General features: G+C 38.4%; 1 protein-coding gene across 7 annotated transcripts in view; it reads right to left on the reverse strand.

Annotated features, from left to right (window-relative positions):
• Positions 1 to 592: 592 nt before the first annotated feature.
• The window catches only part of YAF2 (YY1 associated factor 2), a 65,315-nt gene continuing 48,186 nt past the window's right edge, over positions 593 to 17,721 (reverse strand). For 2 of the 7 annotated variants that reach the window (XM_029205399.1, XM_029205400.1), the window contains 2 exons: positions 3,146 to 3,298; positions 602 to 2,380 (listed from right to left, as the gene is read on the reverse strand). In XM_029205399.1, coding sequence (XP_029061232.1) covers positions 2,143 to 2,380; positions 3,146 to 3,298 — 391 coding nt within the window. In that variant the 3' untranslated portion in view covers positions 602 to 2,142. Of the gene's footprint in view, positions 2,381 to 3,145; positions 3,299 to 17,721 lie in introns of those variants that run through there. The other 5 variants (XR_003791105.1, XR_003791106.1, XM_029205398.1 and 2 more) reach the window with 4 other exon arrangements.

The raw sequence follows: 17,721 nt of genomic DNA on the forward strand, positions 1-17,721 counted from the left end.
TTTACTGAGCATAGAGTACGTGTCAGGTAGTTGTTAAGAATTTTGTATGGATTGACATTTAATCCTCCCAACAACCCTATGCGTTAGATATGATTACCATTATCCCTGTTTAATAGACGGGAAAGGACCTTGAATGACTTACTCAAGCTCACTTAGGTTCTACAACAGAGATTCAGATACCAGCCATCAGTTAGCACTCTCAAATTCCATGCTAACTGTCTCCCTACTATTTAGAAAGATGACTATGCCCCGTTCAGGTAAAATCCCATCTTCTGTCAGATTTTTCTCTCTTGCAGTCCATTTAAAACATATCCAGAAAGTATTTGATCATCATGATAAGACCCAGTACCTCCAAAGAGTAATTTTGACTTAAAAATTAGAATATTTGCCCTATTACAATTAGTACTTGTAGTTTTTATTATGTCTAAAAATGAATATATATGTATATATATAAAACATTTGGAACATGTGAAAAAGAATAAAATAAGAGAAAAAAATTTTCATGTTTTAAAAGAACATACCAGTCATTTGGGGTTCCACTGAAAGTATCTTAAAAACAAATAAAATTCTTTCATTTAACAACACTAAAGAATGAGGTATATAAATGTTTTAATCACAGACTTTTACTGTATGCAATTAACTGTATTTCACAACTTGCATCTTACAAAAAAGACAGTACCATTGTGCCTGTAAAAAGTACTGCAATTAAACAGAAAATTACATTACCACATGAAACCACCAAATATCACAACTGTCAGGGTCTACAGTTTTATTTCTTTCTTCAAATGCTATCATGATGTTTTTATGTGATATTCTGTATCCAAGTTATGATTTAAAGTCCATTTATAGTTCAAAAGTCTCCTATAGGTGAATACATACTCAACAAATGGCTAAGAGAAAGCAGGAGACCCTAGAATTTAAGTACTGTGTGGTTTCTAAGTTGGATTTTTAGAAACAACAAAAAACACTTTTATTAGTTGTAAACAAAAATGCAAAATCTGTAGTCATAAAAATATTTTATTGGTAAATTGACATAATAGTTAGTGGGGCTGTAAATGCTTTTTAAATTTTAGGATACTGATAAATGCATAAACTGGCAATTGTTTCTGAAAATAGGGTACTATAATTTTTATAAGAATTGTTATATTTAATAAGAGGCCAATTAAACTGATTAAAGATTAGTTATTTCTCAGTTCTGTGCAACAGTTCCCATTTCTGTATTAATTAGATTCACACTTCTATGACCCTGGATAAGTTTGGGGCAAGGAAACAGTGATAAAACTATTAAGTTAAAGCTTTTCCAAAACTGCAGCTTTTAAAATATGACAGGTTTCTTCTCTTCTGTTTTTGCCAAATGCTTATAATTACTTGAATTTTAATGTTCTATATAATACAGAAAATACCAGTGTTCAATGACAATAGCACTAAATCTGAATTATAAAGCCATGTAATCAATGTTTTATTGTTTACTAGTCTGCTAGTAAACATTACAATAAATGAATGTTTTGAAAGATAAGCAAAAAATCCCCCCCAAAACAGATAAAACCTAAAACATAATTCAGGAACAATAATTTAGTAAAATGTGTCAAAAACATTGGCAATGGTTCATACAAATTCTTTATTTAATAACAATCTTCCTATTTAACCACACCAAGTACCAGCAGGTGTATTTAAGAGGATAACCATTAAGAAAATTCTGTTGTAGCAACAGTTGATTAAATTGATTTTTGACTTGTATACATATAACTATTTGTTTCACAATTCTCAAATAATACATATTTAGGCAGCTTGCACTATGTTATAAAAATTTAAATTCGTTACATGCCAATAGTAGAGAATTCAAGAATTATGTGTTAGAATTCACTAAACTAAAAGTGAAAATAGACTTACCAATAACACTGCATAATGAGTAATTCAACCACATTTTCATGGCACCTTTAACTGTGGAGACCAAAATGTTAAGTCTGGAAATGTTTGGTAGGCATAGATTGCAATAAAATCTAACAAATTTCTATTTTATGTAAAATGCAAATTATGGATTGTGCATGAATATGTTTGTCATGAAAATGTGGTACTTCTTGGCATAATCTGTGTATTTGCATGGTATGACAGAAGTGACTAGGAAATTGGAGAAAATAAACTTTAATGAGATTCTCCGTTCAATGATGAGGCTTCTCCTCTGGGTGAAGATGACCTGGACATTCCCCTCTCTGTGTTATCAGAGCTGGAGCCACTCTGACTGTGTTGATCTGCAGAAGCAGCACTAGATGCGGGCGGTGACTTCGTTTTCTCCTTAAAGTCTGTAATAATGACTGTCAGATCTCCAACGGTAACTTCCAAATGTTGAGCACTACTCCGATCCACATTTTTCAATCTTGGCCTAAACACAAAAGATGATAAAATTTTAAACTAGCTTTTCTCTCTACCAACTTTCTGAGCATGTAATGCATATTAAATTAGGTAAAAATAACAAAACAAATACATCTATCTTTAAAGCTCTATATTCATGTGTAACTAGCCACAAAAATATAATTAAATGTTTGAAATCATTAACATTAATCAAGCCAATCATTCCTGAATCTTCCTCAACGTGACAAAAAACTCTGGGAGTAATGTTCTCTTAAATGTGCTTTTATAGCTTTATCATAATTTTGCAGACAGCTTATCAATTTTACTAAAATAAATGTTTTAGAACAGCAGTGACATAGCTGAATCACAGAGGAAGCTGACAACAGCTAAGGTTGAGTTATATGCAGGGCTGTTACTCCACTGATGTGCACTTGTGATAAGGGCGTCATGACTGTCTGTTCTGCCTGGACCCATGACCATTTTGACTGGTTAAAGCTCATGCAAATATCTGTTCAGTATTGTGAACATCACTCCTGGCTTTATGAGTGAAAAAGAAACATTTCAAACACAAATGTCTTGTAATCTAGTAAAACAAAAACAAAAACAAAAAACAGAAAGTGTCCTCACAATTTAATTTCTAATATACCTTCAACTAAGAAAAACACTTTCATGATATAGTAAAAGAGATGAAATCTTTTATTTCTACTTTATATACTTTATATATTGATGTTAAAAGACAATATTAAATGGTTAATTTTATTACTTCAAAAGTGCCATTAAAACACTCTAAATTTACCTGGTTTTCTTATGACTGTTCTTTTTGCTAGTTGTTTCCTTTTCACTTTTTTCTTTTTCTACTTTATCTTTTTTCTCTTTCTTTGACTGTGTAGGGGGCACAAACTGCTGAGTAACCTGCTGTGCAACCAACTGGGAGACAGGCCGAGGTTTCCTGTGTGCATGTTAAAAAGAAAGGTTTTTTTATTACTATAATTTAAGAATGTATTTTTTATGAGAGAATAGCTCAAATTATGAGAATAGATATATGATTTCACATATAAAAATTTCTCATATGTAAGGTAATTCAGATGTGCAATTTAACAGATATATATATACACACACATACATTACTGTCTTTCCTATCCAACAAAAATAGAACTATAATAACAGTTAAAAGTTATAGCCCAAGAGATATAGTCAAACCATTAAAATGTAACTGTTACATAAACTGACACGAAAATTATTAAAAATGTATATCAAACTGTGCTTATGGGGAAGCACACATAAACATGAATTTTTAAAATTAAACTTGAAAGTTCACACTGAAATAAAATCTAAATTTATCGCTCTTCTCTCAGAGAAGGAAATACCTCACCATCTGTTACAATGGCTATTCTTTTCTTTAAAATCTTTCATTTATTCACTGAATAAATATTTGAGTGTCAAAATTTCTCACTTCTTACTGCTCAGATCTTTGAGCTTCCTTATGTATCCAGCCACAATTTCACTGTGGTTTTTTGACCTTGGAGATCTGTCCAGTGCTTTGAGACTTGCCTAACTTACTCACTTATTCATTAGAAAAAAATTTATTGAGAATCTACTGCAGAAACTGTACCGAGATAGATGAAATGTTGCCTGACTACAATCTTTGGTACCAGTTGTCACTTTTGGTACAAGTTGTCACTCTATTAGCCCAGGGTCAAGGATGCCTCCAGCTTTACGGTAGAACGTGGGCAGCTGAGGTCAAGATTCAAAGTAAATGGTCTCTAAGTTCTTAAAATGAGAGAGAAAAAGACAATTGAGGAGGGAAAAAAGGTGGGAAGTTAAAAGCAGAGAAGAATAAGATAAAAATACATTAAAAAATACATTTTAACAGATGGTCTATAAACAACAGTAATCTATTGCCTGGAAAATCCTGACCCTATTCTGGTCAGTAGAGTTATTAAAAAACCTTTTCCTTTGTTGCTCTAAAGCAAGACAAAATAGAAACCAAAGAGAAAATACTTCATAATCTAGGATTCAAAGCTGCAAGGAGGAATCCTTTGAAGGAGAAAATAGGAAACGCAGTATATAAAACATCTTAATAGATGGGTACTGAATTTTGTTTAGAACCTACAGAGTCTGAAGTACAGGAAGGATATCCAGGAAAGATGTCCAATACACAATTTAAAAAGCAGGACTGACACAGATACCAGGGTCAATGATGTAAATTAAGAGTTACACAAATGAAAATGATATTGAAAGCATGGTAATTAATGGCTGAGCTTGTTAAGGAAATGAACTTTAAAAAAAAAAAGGACTAAAGTAGTGATTCTCAAATTTAAGGTACATCAGGATTACTGGGAAGTCTTGTTTAGCTTGCTTAGCTCTGCTCCCAGGGTTCTTATTTAGTAGGCCTCGGGGTGGAGCCTAAAATTTGCATTTCTAAATAGCTTCCAAGTTAAGGGGAAGCCTCTGGTCCAGCCACCACACTTAGCAGAGAAGCTTGAAGAAGTGCAATATATTGATACTACTGCAGCATAAAGTTTGAGATGGAGAGCAGGGAGTGGCAGAGAAAAAAAAAAAAGGCTGGACAGATAGGAAGGAACCCGACAATGAACAGCGAAGGAGTTTGATTTACCTTTAAAAGACAGCAGATCACTGAAGAAATTCAGACTTGAATTTTACAAAGATTACTGGCAGCAATCTGGAGGGGAAAGGTACTACAGAGGCAGGGAAAGCTACTTTAATAGACCAGGTAAAAATAAAAAGGGCTTGAACTAAAAGGAAGCGGCAGTGGGCTTATTTAGAGACAGGCTGAAGAAGCAGAATCAAGGGGACGTGGTGACGAATTAAACGTGCCTTTCTCACTTCTCAACCAAAAAATATTCCTTTAGCAAAGCATACAGAAATTCTTGTTTGTCCTCATGTAACCAACGCTCTGTGGATGAAATCAAACAAAAAATAAAGTCTTAGATGTTGATAAATGCTATGGAAAAAAAAATAAAGTAAGGAACACAGGGAGTGTTAAGGAAGGAGTTACTGTCTGTTTCCTCATCTAGGATATACACTCCACAAGGAAAGGGATGGTTTCAGGTTTATACATCACTGGATAACTAGTACCTAGCACAGTACTGAAAAAATACTAGATATTTAATATTTGTTGAAAAATGAATGAATGATAAAATCAGGCTTAATGAGGAACAAAGATGTTTTAAAAGACAAGGAATACTGTCTCGATGCTTACTCATGGGCCAGGATCAACCACTCACTACACAGATGTAAACAAGTAGTGAAAAGTTAAGAGCAGCAAGAATTAATTCCTCTTTTAATTATGCCGGAATATGGAAAGAGAAAGAAAGTACAAAGGTGTGACAGGTTGTGAAAAGGTTTGGTTAGACTAGTGCCTGGTGAACAGTGAGTCACCTAAAATTAAGAGTCACTCCAAGCTATACAATGGAATTGAGGGGTAGTCATCATTTGTCTCCTAAGGTATTATGGGTCTCTGAATCTCTTCCTGCCATAACAAATGAAAGTTTGACAACATCCTTTATTATAGTTTGTACTGTCGCTCCCTTCGTCCCAAAATTTAATGCAAAATGAATTTATAAAAATGTTAAACTAAATTACAAGAAAATTGTGAACATTAAAATAAATTTACATTCTAGAGTAGAAATCCTGAAGTTCCTAGCAATCAATAAATTGACATTAATTACTGAGAGGCCATTATCACTAACTTAAGATATATAATAATTTATATTCTCTTTATTTAGTGCTGCCTTTAAGTAAAATTGAATATTTTTCTAGGTTTTTCTGGATTCATTAATAATCTCAGTACTCAGTGCTGTTTTTCCCATAAGATGTAACTGTCTCAATCATGGACTCTCTGATCATGAAGCTTTTCAGGAATATAACGATTGTGCTGTGGTTAGGTACAGAATATTTTTATAACATTATCAATCACTCCCCCACCCCTCCAGCATTTGTCTCCAAGTTGGTGTCCATCAATTATGTGACACAGTTCCTCAATCACTCCCACTTTTATGTGAGAGAAGGGATAATCCTAATTCCCCAGCATCATGGATCTTACAACTGCTGCCAAGTCTTTTTCATATTTAACAGGTTTTCTCTCTCCAGAATCTTCCTAGAATCATTTTCCCTTTTCATATGACCCATAAATCTGAAAATGAGGGAACGCCCTGGTGGTGCAGTGGTTAAGAATCCACCTGCCAATGCAGGGGACATGGGTTCAATCCCTGGCCCGGGGAAGATCCTACATGCTGCGGAGCAACTAAGCCTGTGCACCACAACTACCGAGTCTGTGTTCTAGAGGCCACGAGCCACAACTACTGAGCCCGTGTGCCACAACTACTGAAGCCCATGCAGAGCTGGGCTGTGCTTTGCAACAAGAGAAGCCACCGCAATGAGAAGCCCGTGCACCACAGCGAAGAGCAGCCCCCGCTCGCCACAACTAGAGGAAGCCTGCGTGTAGCAACGAAGACCCGATGCAGCCAAAAATTAAAAAAAAAAAAAAAAAAAAATCTGAAAATGAAAGCATATCAGTACAGCACGATTTGCTCCATGAAACCATGAGGAGAGTTAAATAAACTAACATTTTTTAAAGATTGACTTATTTAGCTATTTTTGGCTGCGTTGGGTCTTCGTTGCTACATGGGGGCTTTCTCTAGGTGCAGCGAGTGGGGGCTACTCTTCGTTGCAGTGCGCAGCACAGGCTTCTCATTGTGGTGGCTTCTCGTTGTAGAGCGCCGGCTCTAGGCGCACGGGCTTCAGCAGTTGCAGCACGTAGGCTCAGTAGTTGCGGCATGTGGGCCCTAGAGCGCAGGCTCAGTAGTTGTGGCGCACGGGCTTAGTTGCTCCACAGCATGTGGGTTCTTCCCAGACCAGGGCTCGAACCCGTGTCCCCTGCATTGGCAGGCAGATTCTTAACCACTGTCCCACCTGGGAAGTCCCTAAATTAACATTTTAAAACAAGTTATGAATCTAGAATTCTTCTAAGTGTTATATTCTCAGTGGTAAGAACAAAATACTCAGTAAATGTATACTCTCTTACAAGGTAAAAACCAATAAAGAAAGAACATTAGCTGACCTGGTCAGGTGAGAGACTGCAGTCAGGAGACAAATTAGAAGACCACCACTTCATACTAGAAACGATGGTGCTGGTCATGCTGGGTTTGTGGATTTTATAAAATTTAAGCAAAGGTGTCCCTGGGGCAAGTGGAAATGTGAGACTATTGTTCTGATAAGCAACCAGTAATTTCTGTACGTGGCATTGTTTGTGGTTGATTTTGTTAGTTTTTAATCACCAACAAATTTTCTATAGTGGTTCTCTTCTGCCTCAAGAAAAATATTATTTTTGTTTTTCAGTAGTTGTTATGTCTTTCTCTCTCTTTTTATCCTAACTTCTCCTAAATGTGTAGTAATTCATTCTTTTTTCACATAAAGATAACGACTTTGCTCCTCTCTTCTAGGATTATTTGATCTGGTTCAACTTTGGGAGAAAAGAAGCACAAAATATGTGTTTCCATGTAGCTTAACTATTGAAATAAGGTTCTCTGCTGCTCTCTAACGGCCTGAATGAGTTTTAAAGATTCTTCAACGAAGGCAGGAGGAACACAGCTTATGATGATCTTTGTACCCTATCATAAAGTGACTCAACTTCACCATGCTCTATTAAAAAGAAAGCCCTCCTAGCTCTAGGGATCTTAAAAAAGTTTAACTATGATCCTTTTTCTACTTAGTGAGAAAAATCTAGAGGATAGTAGGGAATTTTAGAGGTGGGAGATAGTTAACTTAGGATATAAGGGGCAGGGTATTATTTACAAGGTGTGCCTTTTTTATGTTCAGTGATTTATCATTCATGATTTTGACAGTACACCTACAATGCTAAAGGTTCTGTGATAAGGAGGAAAAAAGGTCATCCAGTGCTATCCAGACATATCCCAACTGCACTCTATTGTCATCTACTTGTTCACATACGTCATTATTAGCTGTAACTTGTAAAATATGATGTTCCAAAATTTTGAGATCCCTATGTGTCCCTATGTATCCTTCATAAATAGCTCAAACAGACTGTCTGTGTAAAGTCTGGCAAGTCTGTTGACTTACTGTGACATGAAAAAAGGGGGGGAACATTTCAACAACCGTTTACGGATAACAATTATTCATCAGATATAGTTTCTAACTGCGTGTCTGCCCTCCACCCCGCAATAAAAATCCTGTATGCTAAATACTATAAGAAAAATGTTTTAAGCTTGATTAACCTCATCACAACAATTTAGCTTTGTCAAGTTGGACAGGCAAAACAAATATGATATAAAACCATTGCTGATTCTTTTCTAAAGGAGGCAGCATTATTCATAGCTCAGAAAGAGGCAATCTGCTTCCCAACACTAAAATATATATAGTAAATTGAAGCAGTATAAATCTCAATGAGTTAAAAGGCTGAACTTAACCCAAACCTGTTGTGAGTCTGCTAATACACTGCTAACAAAAGTCCAAAAATCTAACCAAGGAAGATTTTTATAAGCAAGCCCCCTGTTTGACGAATGTATTACACACTTAACACGTGTCAGGCACTATCTAAGGTGCCGGAGAACCACCATGAACAAAACAGACACAGTCCTCGCCCTCACAGTTTGCTTAGTGCATGGGATAGAAGCCACACAAAAGGAAACTAACTAAATAAAAGTAAATTTTGTCAGAAGCCCTAAGAAGGAAAAAACGGTGTGCTGTGATTTTAAAAATTAGAGGACTTACTACAGGGTGGAAAGCACTTTAGTTCATGTTTAGTTCATCACCATGGGCTGCCACCCCCCTTTTTAAGTCATTTTATGAATAATTTACAGAAATAAGAAACAATTAATATTAAAAATTTTAATAAGACTTTAGAGTGTAGTTAAACCCAATTTTTTTATTCCATTTGAAGGTATATAGACCTGATATAGATTAATGTAACTAATTCCCCATCAGCTGTTAGGCCTAATCCTAGGAACATATCTAATCTTGTAAACAGTGAGTGATTCCTGATTTCAAATACATCTCTAATAGACTTTGGCTTATCTTTATTTCCACTTCTTGCACTTGCATCGTCAAAACACTTTACTTTGAAAACCCTGATGGCTCACAATTTTTTGAAAAGGGGACAGCCATTCCTTGTTCCAAAATTATCAAACATTGCCATTTCTAGACTAGGTATACATCCCTACCCTTCAGCATCTGTCCACTTATGAATCGTATCAAATAAATTTTGATGCCAAATATCAGTGAAGATGAAAGAAATCCATCACTTGTCCTAATCCTAGGATAAAACAAAGGTGGTTCAGGTTCACGGTCACAAAATACTGCATGATAAAGTCCTTTCTGTCGAATGACTATTCACCTCATGAGAAACCATACTCCCTTCTTAAGTCCTTAAAGATACATTGTTCACATAACGATTCTTGACTTTGCGGAAAAACTCGTCCAGGATATTCTCATTTGAAGGCTCAGAGAGCTCTAGCACCATGCAGCCTACAAAGCGTTAACAAGCATGAAGGGGCTGTAAGTTACTCAGCGTGAATTCCCTGGATTTCTCCCCAGGCCCTGGGAAGTGCTTTCTATGGACTGGCCTGCTCAATGTATCTTCCCTTCCCAGGATTTCTTCCCAGGATTTCTGAGGTAGATCTTATCTGACAGATGCGTTTTTGAGATTTTGTGATGAATCATCAGAAGGAAAGGAAGTTAGGAAGAAACCGCTGAAACAGGGTTTGCTTTGTTGTGGGGCCTGAAGAGGTGTGAGGAGTGTGACTTGGGGGCCAAACTCCTCTGGGAGGGCAGAGGTGGAAGAGGGAAAATGATGGCCAAAACATGTTGCTGCTGCTACGTGACTTTTTTCAACGGCTTCGAGAAATACAAATAAAGGATCTGCTACTTTATTTTGAAATGGTAAAAAAAAAAAAAAAAGAGTGAATTAATCTACAAAATAAATTAATGAGCTTTAGTGGTCGTCTTTCTCCTGTGCACTTTAATATTTGGTGCATAGGACACTTTTATTTGACGGGTTATTTAATATTTTAAAAAGAAATGTGCATCACATATCTGCGGAACCCCTGCAGCAGCTCTGCAAACTCGTGGTCTTCTAACTCTTCTGCAATGCTGTTGATCTTTTTATGGCTGTGTTCTACTTCCCCAACTGGACTCTAACCCCTGCGTGGGAAAAGATCACATCTTGCCTGTTTCTGTATCCCCAACACCTAGTACAGTAGATCTTACGTGTATCAGATACTCAATAAATGTCTCTTAATATTAACAATTATAAATACCAGTTAAATATGATGCATAAATACAACTATAAATCAGTTGTGTAAAACACTGAGTTAACTAGGCGCCAACTTTCAAGGATTCACTGTCTTGAAGAATTTGCTGATGTCATTTTGCTTTTGAGCCATTTACTTCCTTTTTCATGAAAATGGAATGAAGGGCTTAAGGTACGACTGCTTTCCATAAAAACTGATGACTGAATCAAAGGATAAAAGAGGCCTTTCTAAGTGGTTTTCCCCACCTCCAAACAATGAAATAATCTACTCTGATAAAACCAGCACTATCTGACTCACCAGCAAAACTCAAATGTTACCTACACTGATGATACTCAAATGCTTTCTGTTATTGTTTCTGCAGTAGAATCACCATGCAAATAAAATCTTACAAGGAATCTCAGTGTATAAAACTGAAAACAAACTAACTTCTATTGAAGCTGATGTGGAGACATCCGCTTCAGCCCCCATCCGCTCAGTGCTCATCCTTGCATCTCCCAGTTAGCCCTGAGGTGTGGCTCTGAGAAAAACAATTCAAAATCTGCTGATCCAAGGTATTCACACTAAACTAATGAAATTTACACCTCAGGTTCAATGCACTCTTTCTCGTCACTTGCCTTAGTTTGCTTATAGAATGCAGTAAATAGTATCCTTCAACAGTTTAAGAATCTATGTTGAGTATTTTGAAGAGTTCTAACTCCAAGGTCTACATACATTTAATTTTCAACATCAAGCACTTCCGCAGATGCCCAGGACAAAATTTTCCCTAAACTCCTGGGAGGTGGTGGCAGGAGAGACTTGATTCCTTGGCAGCTACAGAGATACTTTCTGGTAAGTACACACAAAATAGATGACTACATCAGCTTTATACAAACTAGGTTAGAGTGCTCAGCAATTAAGTCTCTGAAAAATCCCTCAAATCATTAAACAACATCACAGTCCACTTCATTTGAAAGACTAAGGACATGCTCCAGAGCTACAAACAGGTCATACTCAACTTCTCCTTCCCCTTAGCCAAAGAAAAATCAAGTCCTTTCACTTCTTCTTCCATATGACTGGAACAGTTCCCCTCATCATTCCCAGGAGCACCGCTCTCGCCTAACCCGACAGCCACCTCTGCGCTACCTCACTTGCCTCCTTGCCTCCTCCCCTCCAATCCAGGGTTACTCTTCCTTACATTCATTTATTTAACAAACATTTACTAAGCACTTACTATGTTCAAACCACTGTTCTAAGCACTGAGGAGAGAGTACTGAACAAAACTTTTATTGTGTTTATTTATTATGGGGTAACCTTGATTCTTATTTCAGAGAAAATAGAAGCTATTCAATTAACATTTCTACAAGCTGCCATCTGTGCCCATATACTCTAACTTCCCTCTCCGTATTCCTATTTAAGGCCATGACTCTATCTGCCAACTGGATCCCTTCTCCAGGACACCACTCCTGCTACTGACCTCTTGCTCTCCTGCTCCAACCATATTTCCTTCTCTAAGTTATTCCTGTCAGCATACAAACACATTATGATAGTTCTTACCTTAAAAAGAAAAAAAAAGAAAACCCATCCCTACTTCCACATCCCCTTCTAGCCACTGCCCCATTTCTTTGTTCTCTTTTCCGCAATAAGCATCAAATGATTTGTCTATACTTACTTTCCTCCCTTCTTTCATGGGCTCACCTCTATCAGGTTTTTGCCCTGACTGGACATTCTACCAAACGTGTTTCTTTCAAGGTCATCAACAATCACTTTACCACATCCATTAGTCAACTGTAACTCACATCTCGCTCGGTCTTTTCAAGCCATATTTTACAGAGTTTATCATGCTTTCCCTCCTGCAAAACTATCTTCACAAGCCTCTAGAACACCACACTCTTTCGTTTTTCTCCTGCCTCACCTGCTTTTTTTTTTTTTTTTAATTTATTTTTGGCCGCGTTGGGTCTGCATTGCTGTGCGCAGGCTTTCTCTAGTTGCGGTGAGCGGGGATTACTCTTCGTTGCAGCACGCGGGCTTCTCATTGTGGTGGCTTCTCTTGTTGCAGAGCACTGGCTCTAGGCACATGGGCTTCAGTAGTTACAGCATGCGGGCTCAGTAGTTATGGTGCGCAGGCTTCAGTAGCTGTGGCGTGCAGGCTCAGTAGCTGTGGCTAGCAGGTTGTAGAGCACAGGCTCAATAGTTGTGGCTCATGAGCTTAGTTGCTCCGTGGCATGTGGGATCTTACCGGGCCAAGGATCAAACCCATGTCCCCTGCACTGGCAGGTGGATTCTTAACCACTGCGTCACCAGCGAAGTCCCACCTGCTATTCTTTTACAGTCTTATTTACTGGTTCCTTCCTCTCCTTCCCAATTTCTAAACTTTGGAGGGGCCAGGACTTAATCTTCAGGTATCTCTTTTATCTACACTAACCCTCTAGGATGGGCTACTCAAAGTATGGTCCATCAGTCCAACTCCCAGGTATCAGTACCTGGGAGCCTCGTAGAAATACAAATTCTCAGAACTTGCCCCAACTACGGGTATTTTTATGCAAGCAAAAGCTTGAGAAATGGCTGTGCTAGGTGATCTCATTCAATCCTTGGCTTTAAATACCATCTGTACAATGGTTCTCAGCCCTGGCTCCACGTTAGAATTAACCTGTGTTGCTTTTTAAAAATAATTACACCTAGGGGGCTTCCCTGGTGGTGCAGTGGTTAAGAGTCCGCCTGCCGATGCAGGGGACACGGGCTCATGCCCCGGTCCGGGAAGATCCCACATGCCGCAGAGTGGCTGGGCCCGTGAGCCATGGCCACTGAGCCTGCGCGTCCGGAGCCTGTGCTCCGCAACGGGAGAGGCCACAACAGTGAGAGGCCCACGTACTGCAAAAAAAAAATAATATTACACCTAGGAAAAAAGAACTTAAATTTTGCTAAATCTTATAAACTAGATATTTAAACTGAAATTAATAAATTGAACATTAATTTTAATAATGAAAATAGTGTCTGAATAATCTTTTCTGGGCATAAAAGTTTTCCTCAAGGACATACATACACTCACACACACACACACACACACACAAAACCCCTCATGTTGAAACATATGAAAAAATGTGATCCATACGATCCAGCTATTCCACTCTAAGGTATTTATCCAGAGAAGGAAATATATGACTACACAAAGACTTGTACACAAATGTTCACAGTAGCTTTATTTGTAGTGGCCCAAAACTGAAAACAACCCAAATGTTCATCAACAGCTGAATAAAGAAAGAAGTTCATACAATGGAATACTACTCAGCAACAGAAAGGAATCAAGTACTGATACATGCAACAACATAGGTGAGTATCAAAACAATTATGCTTAAGGAAGCCACATAGAAGAGTACACACTGTAAGATTTCATTTACAGAATTCTAGAAAATGCAAACTAATCTACACAGAAAGCAGATCAGTAGTTGCCTAGTGACTGAAGATGGGAGGGAGGTAGGGATAGTAGGGAAGAACTGAAAAGGGGTACAAAGAAACTTCTGGTGATGATGGGTATGTTCACTACCTTAATTGTGGTGGTGGTTTCACAGATGTATTCATCTGTCAAAACTTATCAAATTGTACACTTTGTGCGTAGTATATTGTACGTCAATAATACCTCAATAAAAGCTGTTTAAAAAAATGTTTAACCTAACCACTAATCGAATTAAAACAGAAATACCTGAGCCCCACTCCCAGGTTAAACAAGAATATACAGGGGTGGGACCAGGCTCAGAAATTTTTTGAAAATTCCCAAGCTGATTATAAAGTGTAACCAAGGTTGAAAATTACTGATCTATACGATACTCCAAAATTTGCATCACCAGCCCCAGTGTCTCCCCCGAAACTCCAGACTTATATAACCAACTGCCTACTTACATCTTCATCTGGATATTCAGTAGCAACTCAAAATAACTTATAATTTTGATTGCTCCCTCTTCCCATTCTTCCATTCTTTGACAGTCTTCCTATCTTAATAAATAGCACTCCATTTTTTCAGTTGCTTTGACCAAAACTTAAGACACAATATTTCATTCCCCACTTTCTCTCACACCCACATCTAATTCACCAGCAATTTCTGTCCACTCTACCTTCAAAATATGTCTAGAATTGGATGATTTCACACTACTCCCACTGATAACCACCCTTGCAATAGTTACGAAGATAACCAATGTCCCTGACTCCTCAACTGTTTTGCTACAGACTATTCTCCCACAAAGCAGCCAGTTGATCCTTCTAGATATAAATCAAATTACACCACTCCTCTCCTAAAACAATTCAGCGGGTTCCTCCTCCCCACCCAAACCCCTTCCCTAGTTATACTCTGGCAACCAGAGTATATGGCAACTGAGAAGAAAATCCCAAATTCTTGCTCTAGACTGCAGCCCCATATGATTGAGTCCCTCTTCCTACCTCATCTCCTATAACTCCCCCCTCTGGAACCCTCTGTTCCTGCAGTCTTAGTTGGCTAGGGCTGCCATAACAAGATACTGTAGAGTGGGTGGCTGAAAGAACAGAAATTTATTTTCTCACAGTTCTGAAGACTAGAAAGTCCAACATCAAGGTATGTCAGTGTTCAGCTTCTGGTGAGTGCTCTCCTTCTGGCTTGCAGAAGACCTCTTTACTGTTCCTCACATGGCAGACAGAGGGAGAGAGATCTTTTTCCTCTTCTTAAAAGGCCACCAATCCTATCCCATTAGGACCTTATCCTTATGACCTCATTTAACCTGCATTGCCTCCTAAAAGCCCTATCTCTAAACACAGTCACACTGGGGATTAAGGCTTCAATACACAATGGGAAGTGGTGGGGGGCAGTATGTGTGTGTGTGTGCACAATGTAGTCCACAGCACCCAACCTCACTGGCCTGTGCCTGCCTGGGCGTTTCCCCTGTGATCTCCTCTGCCTACTCACTCCCTCGCTTCTTCCATGTCTCTGTACACATGCCAACAGTTAGGGAAGTCCCTCCTAACCTGACATAAAATAGCACTCTCCTCTCCAACTCTACTCCCCTTCTCTGCCTATTCCTGTCTCCCTCATTATGCTTTATTTTCTTCAAAGCATTTGTTTTTACTTACCAAATTATGCATTATTAGTTTATTGCCTGTCTTCCTTACCAAAAAAGAATACAAGCTGCCTCCCACCCCCATAAGTGTAAACAGGCACCTTTTTCCTGTTTTATTTTGTTCAACGCTGTTTGCCCTCTTCCTGTGGCATAAAAACAAATGTGGCATAAAAACACATCCTAATGTGTTTTTAATGGATGGGTGAACATGAAACCCTCCTACTCAAAAATTTCCAGGGATCTTAGGTGATCCTACAGCAGTTTCCCAACCCTGGCTGCACATCAGCATCACAGGAAGTCTTTTAAAAAAGTACAATACTTGGGCCCCACCCAGACCAACTGAATAAAATTCTCCAGGAGTATTTATCTGGAGATAAAAATACTTGAAAACTCTCCAGGTATTTTTCAAAGCTCCTCAATTGCTCTTGTGCAGCTACTGGCTTACAGAATAAGATCCAAGTGCTAGCTAAACTGTCAGATTTCTCCAAGTCAGACCCTAGGATCTCTCAAGTGAAGCAAATTACTGCATTTCACCTTGTAATACTTTCCTAATGTACCCAGATCCCATCCCTTCCAAAACGCATTCTTTATCTACTCTAGCCTATATTCATCTCTCCCCTCTCTGAAACCCTACAGCACATGTGGACTGTTTCTGATAACCATAGTAAATACATATATACCATGAAGTATAGCTTAGTCCCATTTTAAACTACTTATATGTATATTTTTAATCCCCCACATATGCTACACACATACTGGACACAATAAATACATGTTGAATAAAGAAAGTTTGTTCCTAAAATTATTTCCCTTTTCAATTTGTACTAAACCTGAGAAAGGGTGCATGCTTGAATCTTTCCATTAAGAGCCACTTAAATCAGTGGTCCCAAACCCTGATGACAGATAGGAAACACCTGAGGAGCTTTTAAGAAACTATATCCTTGAGCTTCCCTGGTGGCGCAGTGGTTGAGAGTCCGCCTGCCGATGCAGGCGACACGGGTTCGTGCCCCGGTCCGGGAGGATGCCACATGCCGCAGAGCGGCTGGGCCCGTGGGCCATGGCCGCTGAGCCTGCACGTCCGGAGCCTGTGCTCCGCGGCGGGAGAGGCCGCAGGAGTAAGAGGCCCACGTACCGCAAAAAAAAAAAAAAAAAAAAAAAAAGAAAAGAAACTATATCCTTGTCTGGACCCCACCTTTAGGAGTTGTGATTTATTTAGCCTGGGATAGAGCCCAGCTATCCTTTTGTATTGATAGTTTGGTTTTTCAGTTTCTAAGGCGTTTCCAACGTGCAGGACAGCTGAGAACCAATGACTGAAATGCATCAAATTCGGAAGCTCTACCTTTTCTAAATACAGAGATTTGGCAGCATTAAAAAGATGTTAACTTACAGTCTGCAGAAAACAGCACTCATATTTTCCAAGCCTTTCTTTTATGATATTGATGAACTCGTACTGTACTTACTGATCAAAATGTCTATTTTAAGCTAAAACAAGTCTTATCCAGAGATTAATTTTCTGTTTTATGGTCCAGCTTCCCTTCTAGTAATCCGTATTTAGGGAGGACTTACTAGTACAAGCAATGTTTCTTAAGTTTCTCTTCTTTTCTTCATTCATTTACTCATTCATGAAAATGTTTATTGTGGCAGGCAGCCTTCTTCTAAGATGTCCCCAGTAATCTCACCCCCTGGTATTCCTGTTCTTGTCTCATGTTCCTGGGAGTGACTGGACCTAATTAAGTGCTTCTAATGAATAGAATATAGCAAAATTGATTGATGCCGTTTCCAAAATCAGGTTACCAGAGGACTCTAGCTTCTATCTCTCTCACCTTTTCTTGTCTTGTTGTGAGCGCCTCTGTAAAGTGGCCCACATGACAAAGAAGCCTCTGTTCAAGTGAGGCCTGCCAACAGCCATCTGAGTAAGCATGGAAGAAATTCCTCTCCCACGAATGCCTTTAGATGACCACAGCCCGTGAGAGACCCTGAGTCAGAAGCCCCAGCTAAGCTATACCCAGATTCTTGGCCCACAG

The sequence above is a fragment of the Monodon monoceros genome, unplaced genomic scaffold (genome assembly GCF_005190385.1).
Source record: "Monodon monoceros isolate NGI ecotype Baffin Bay Population unplaced genomic scaffold, NGI_Narwhal_1 Super_Scaffold_6, whole genome shotgun sequence".
NCBI classification, from domain to species: Eukaryota; Metazoa; Chordata; class Mammalia; order Artiodactyla; family Monodontidae; genus Monodon; species Monodon monoceros.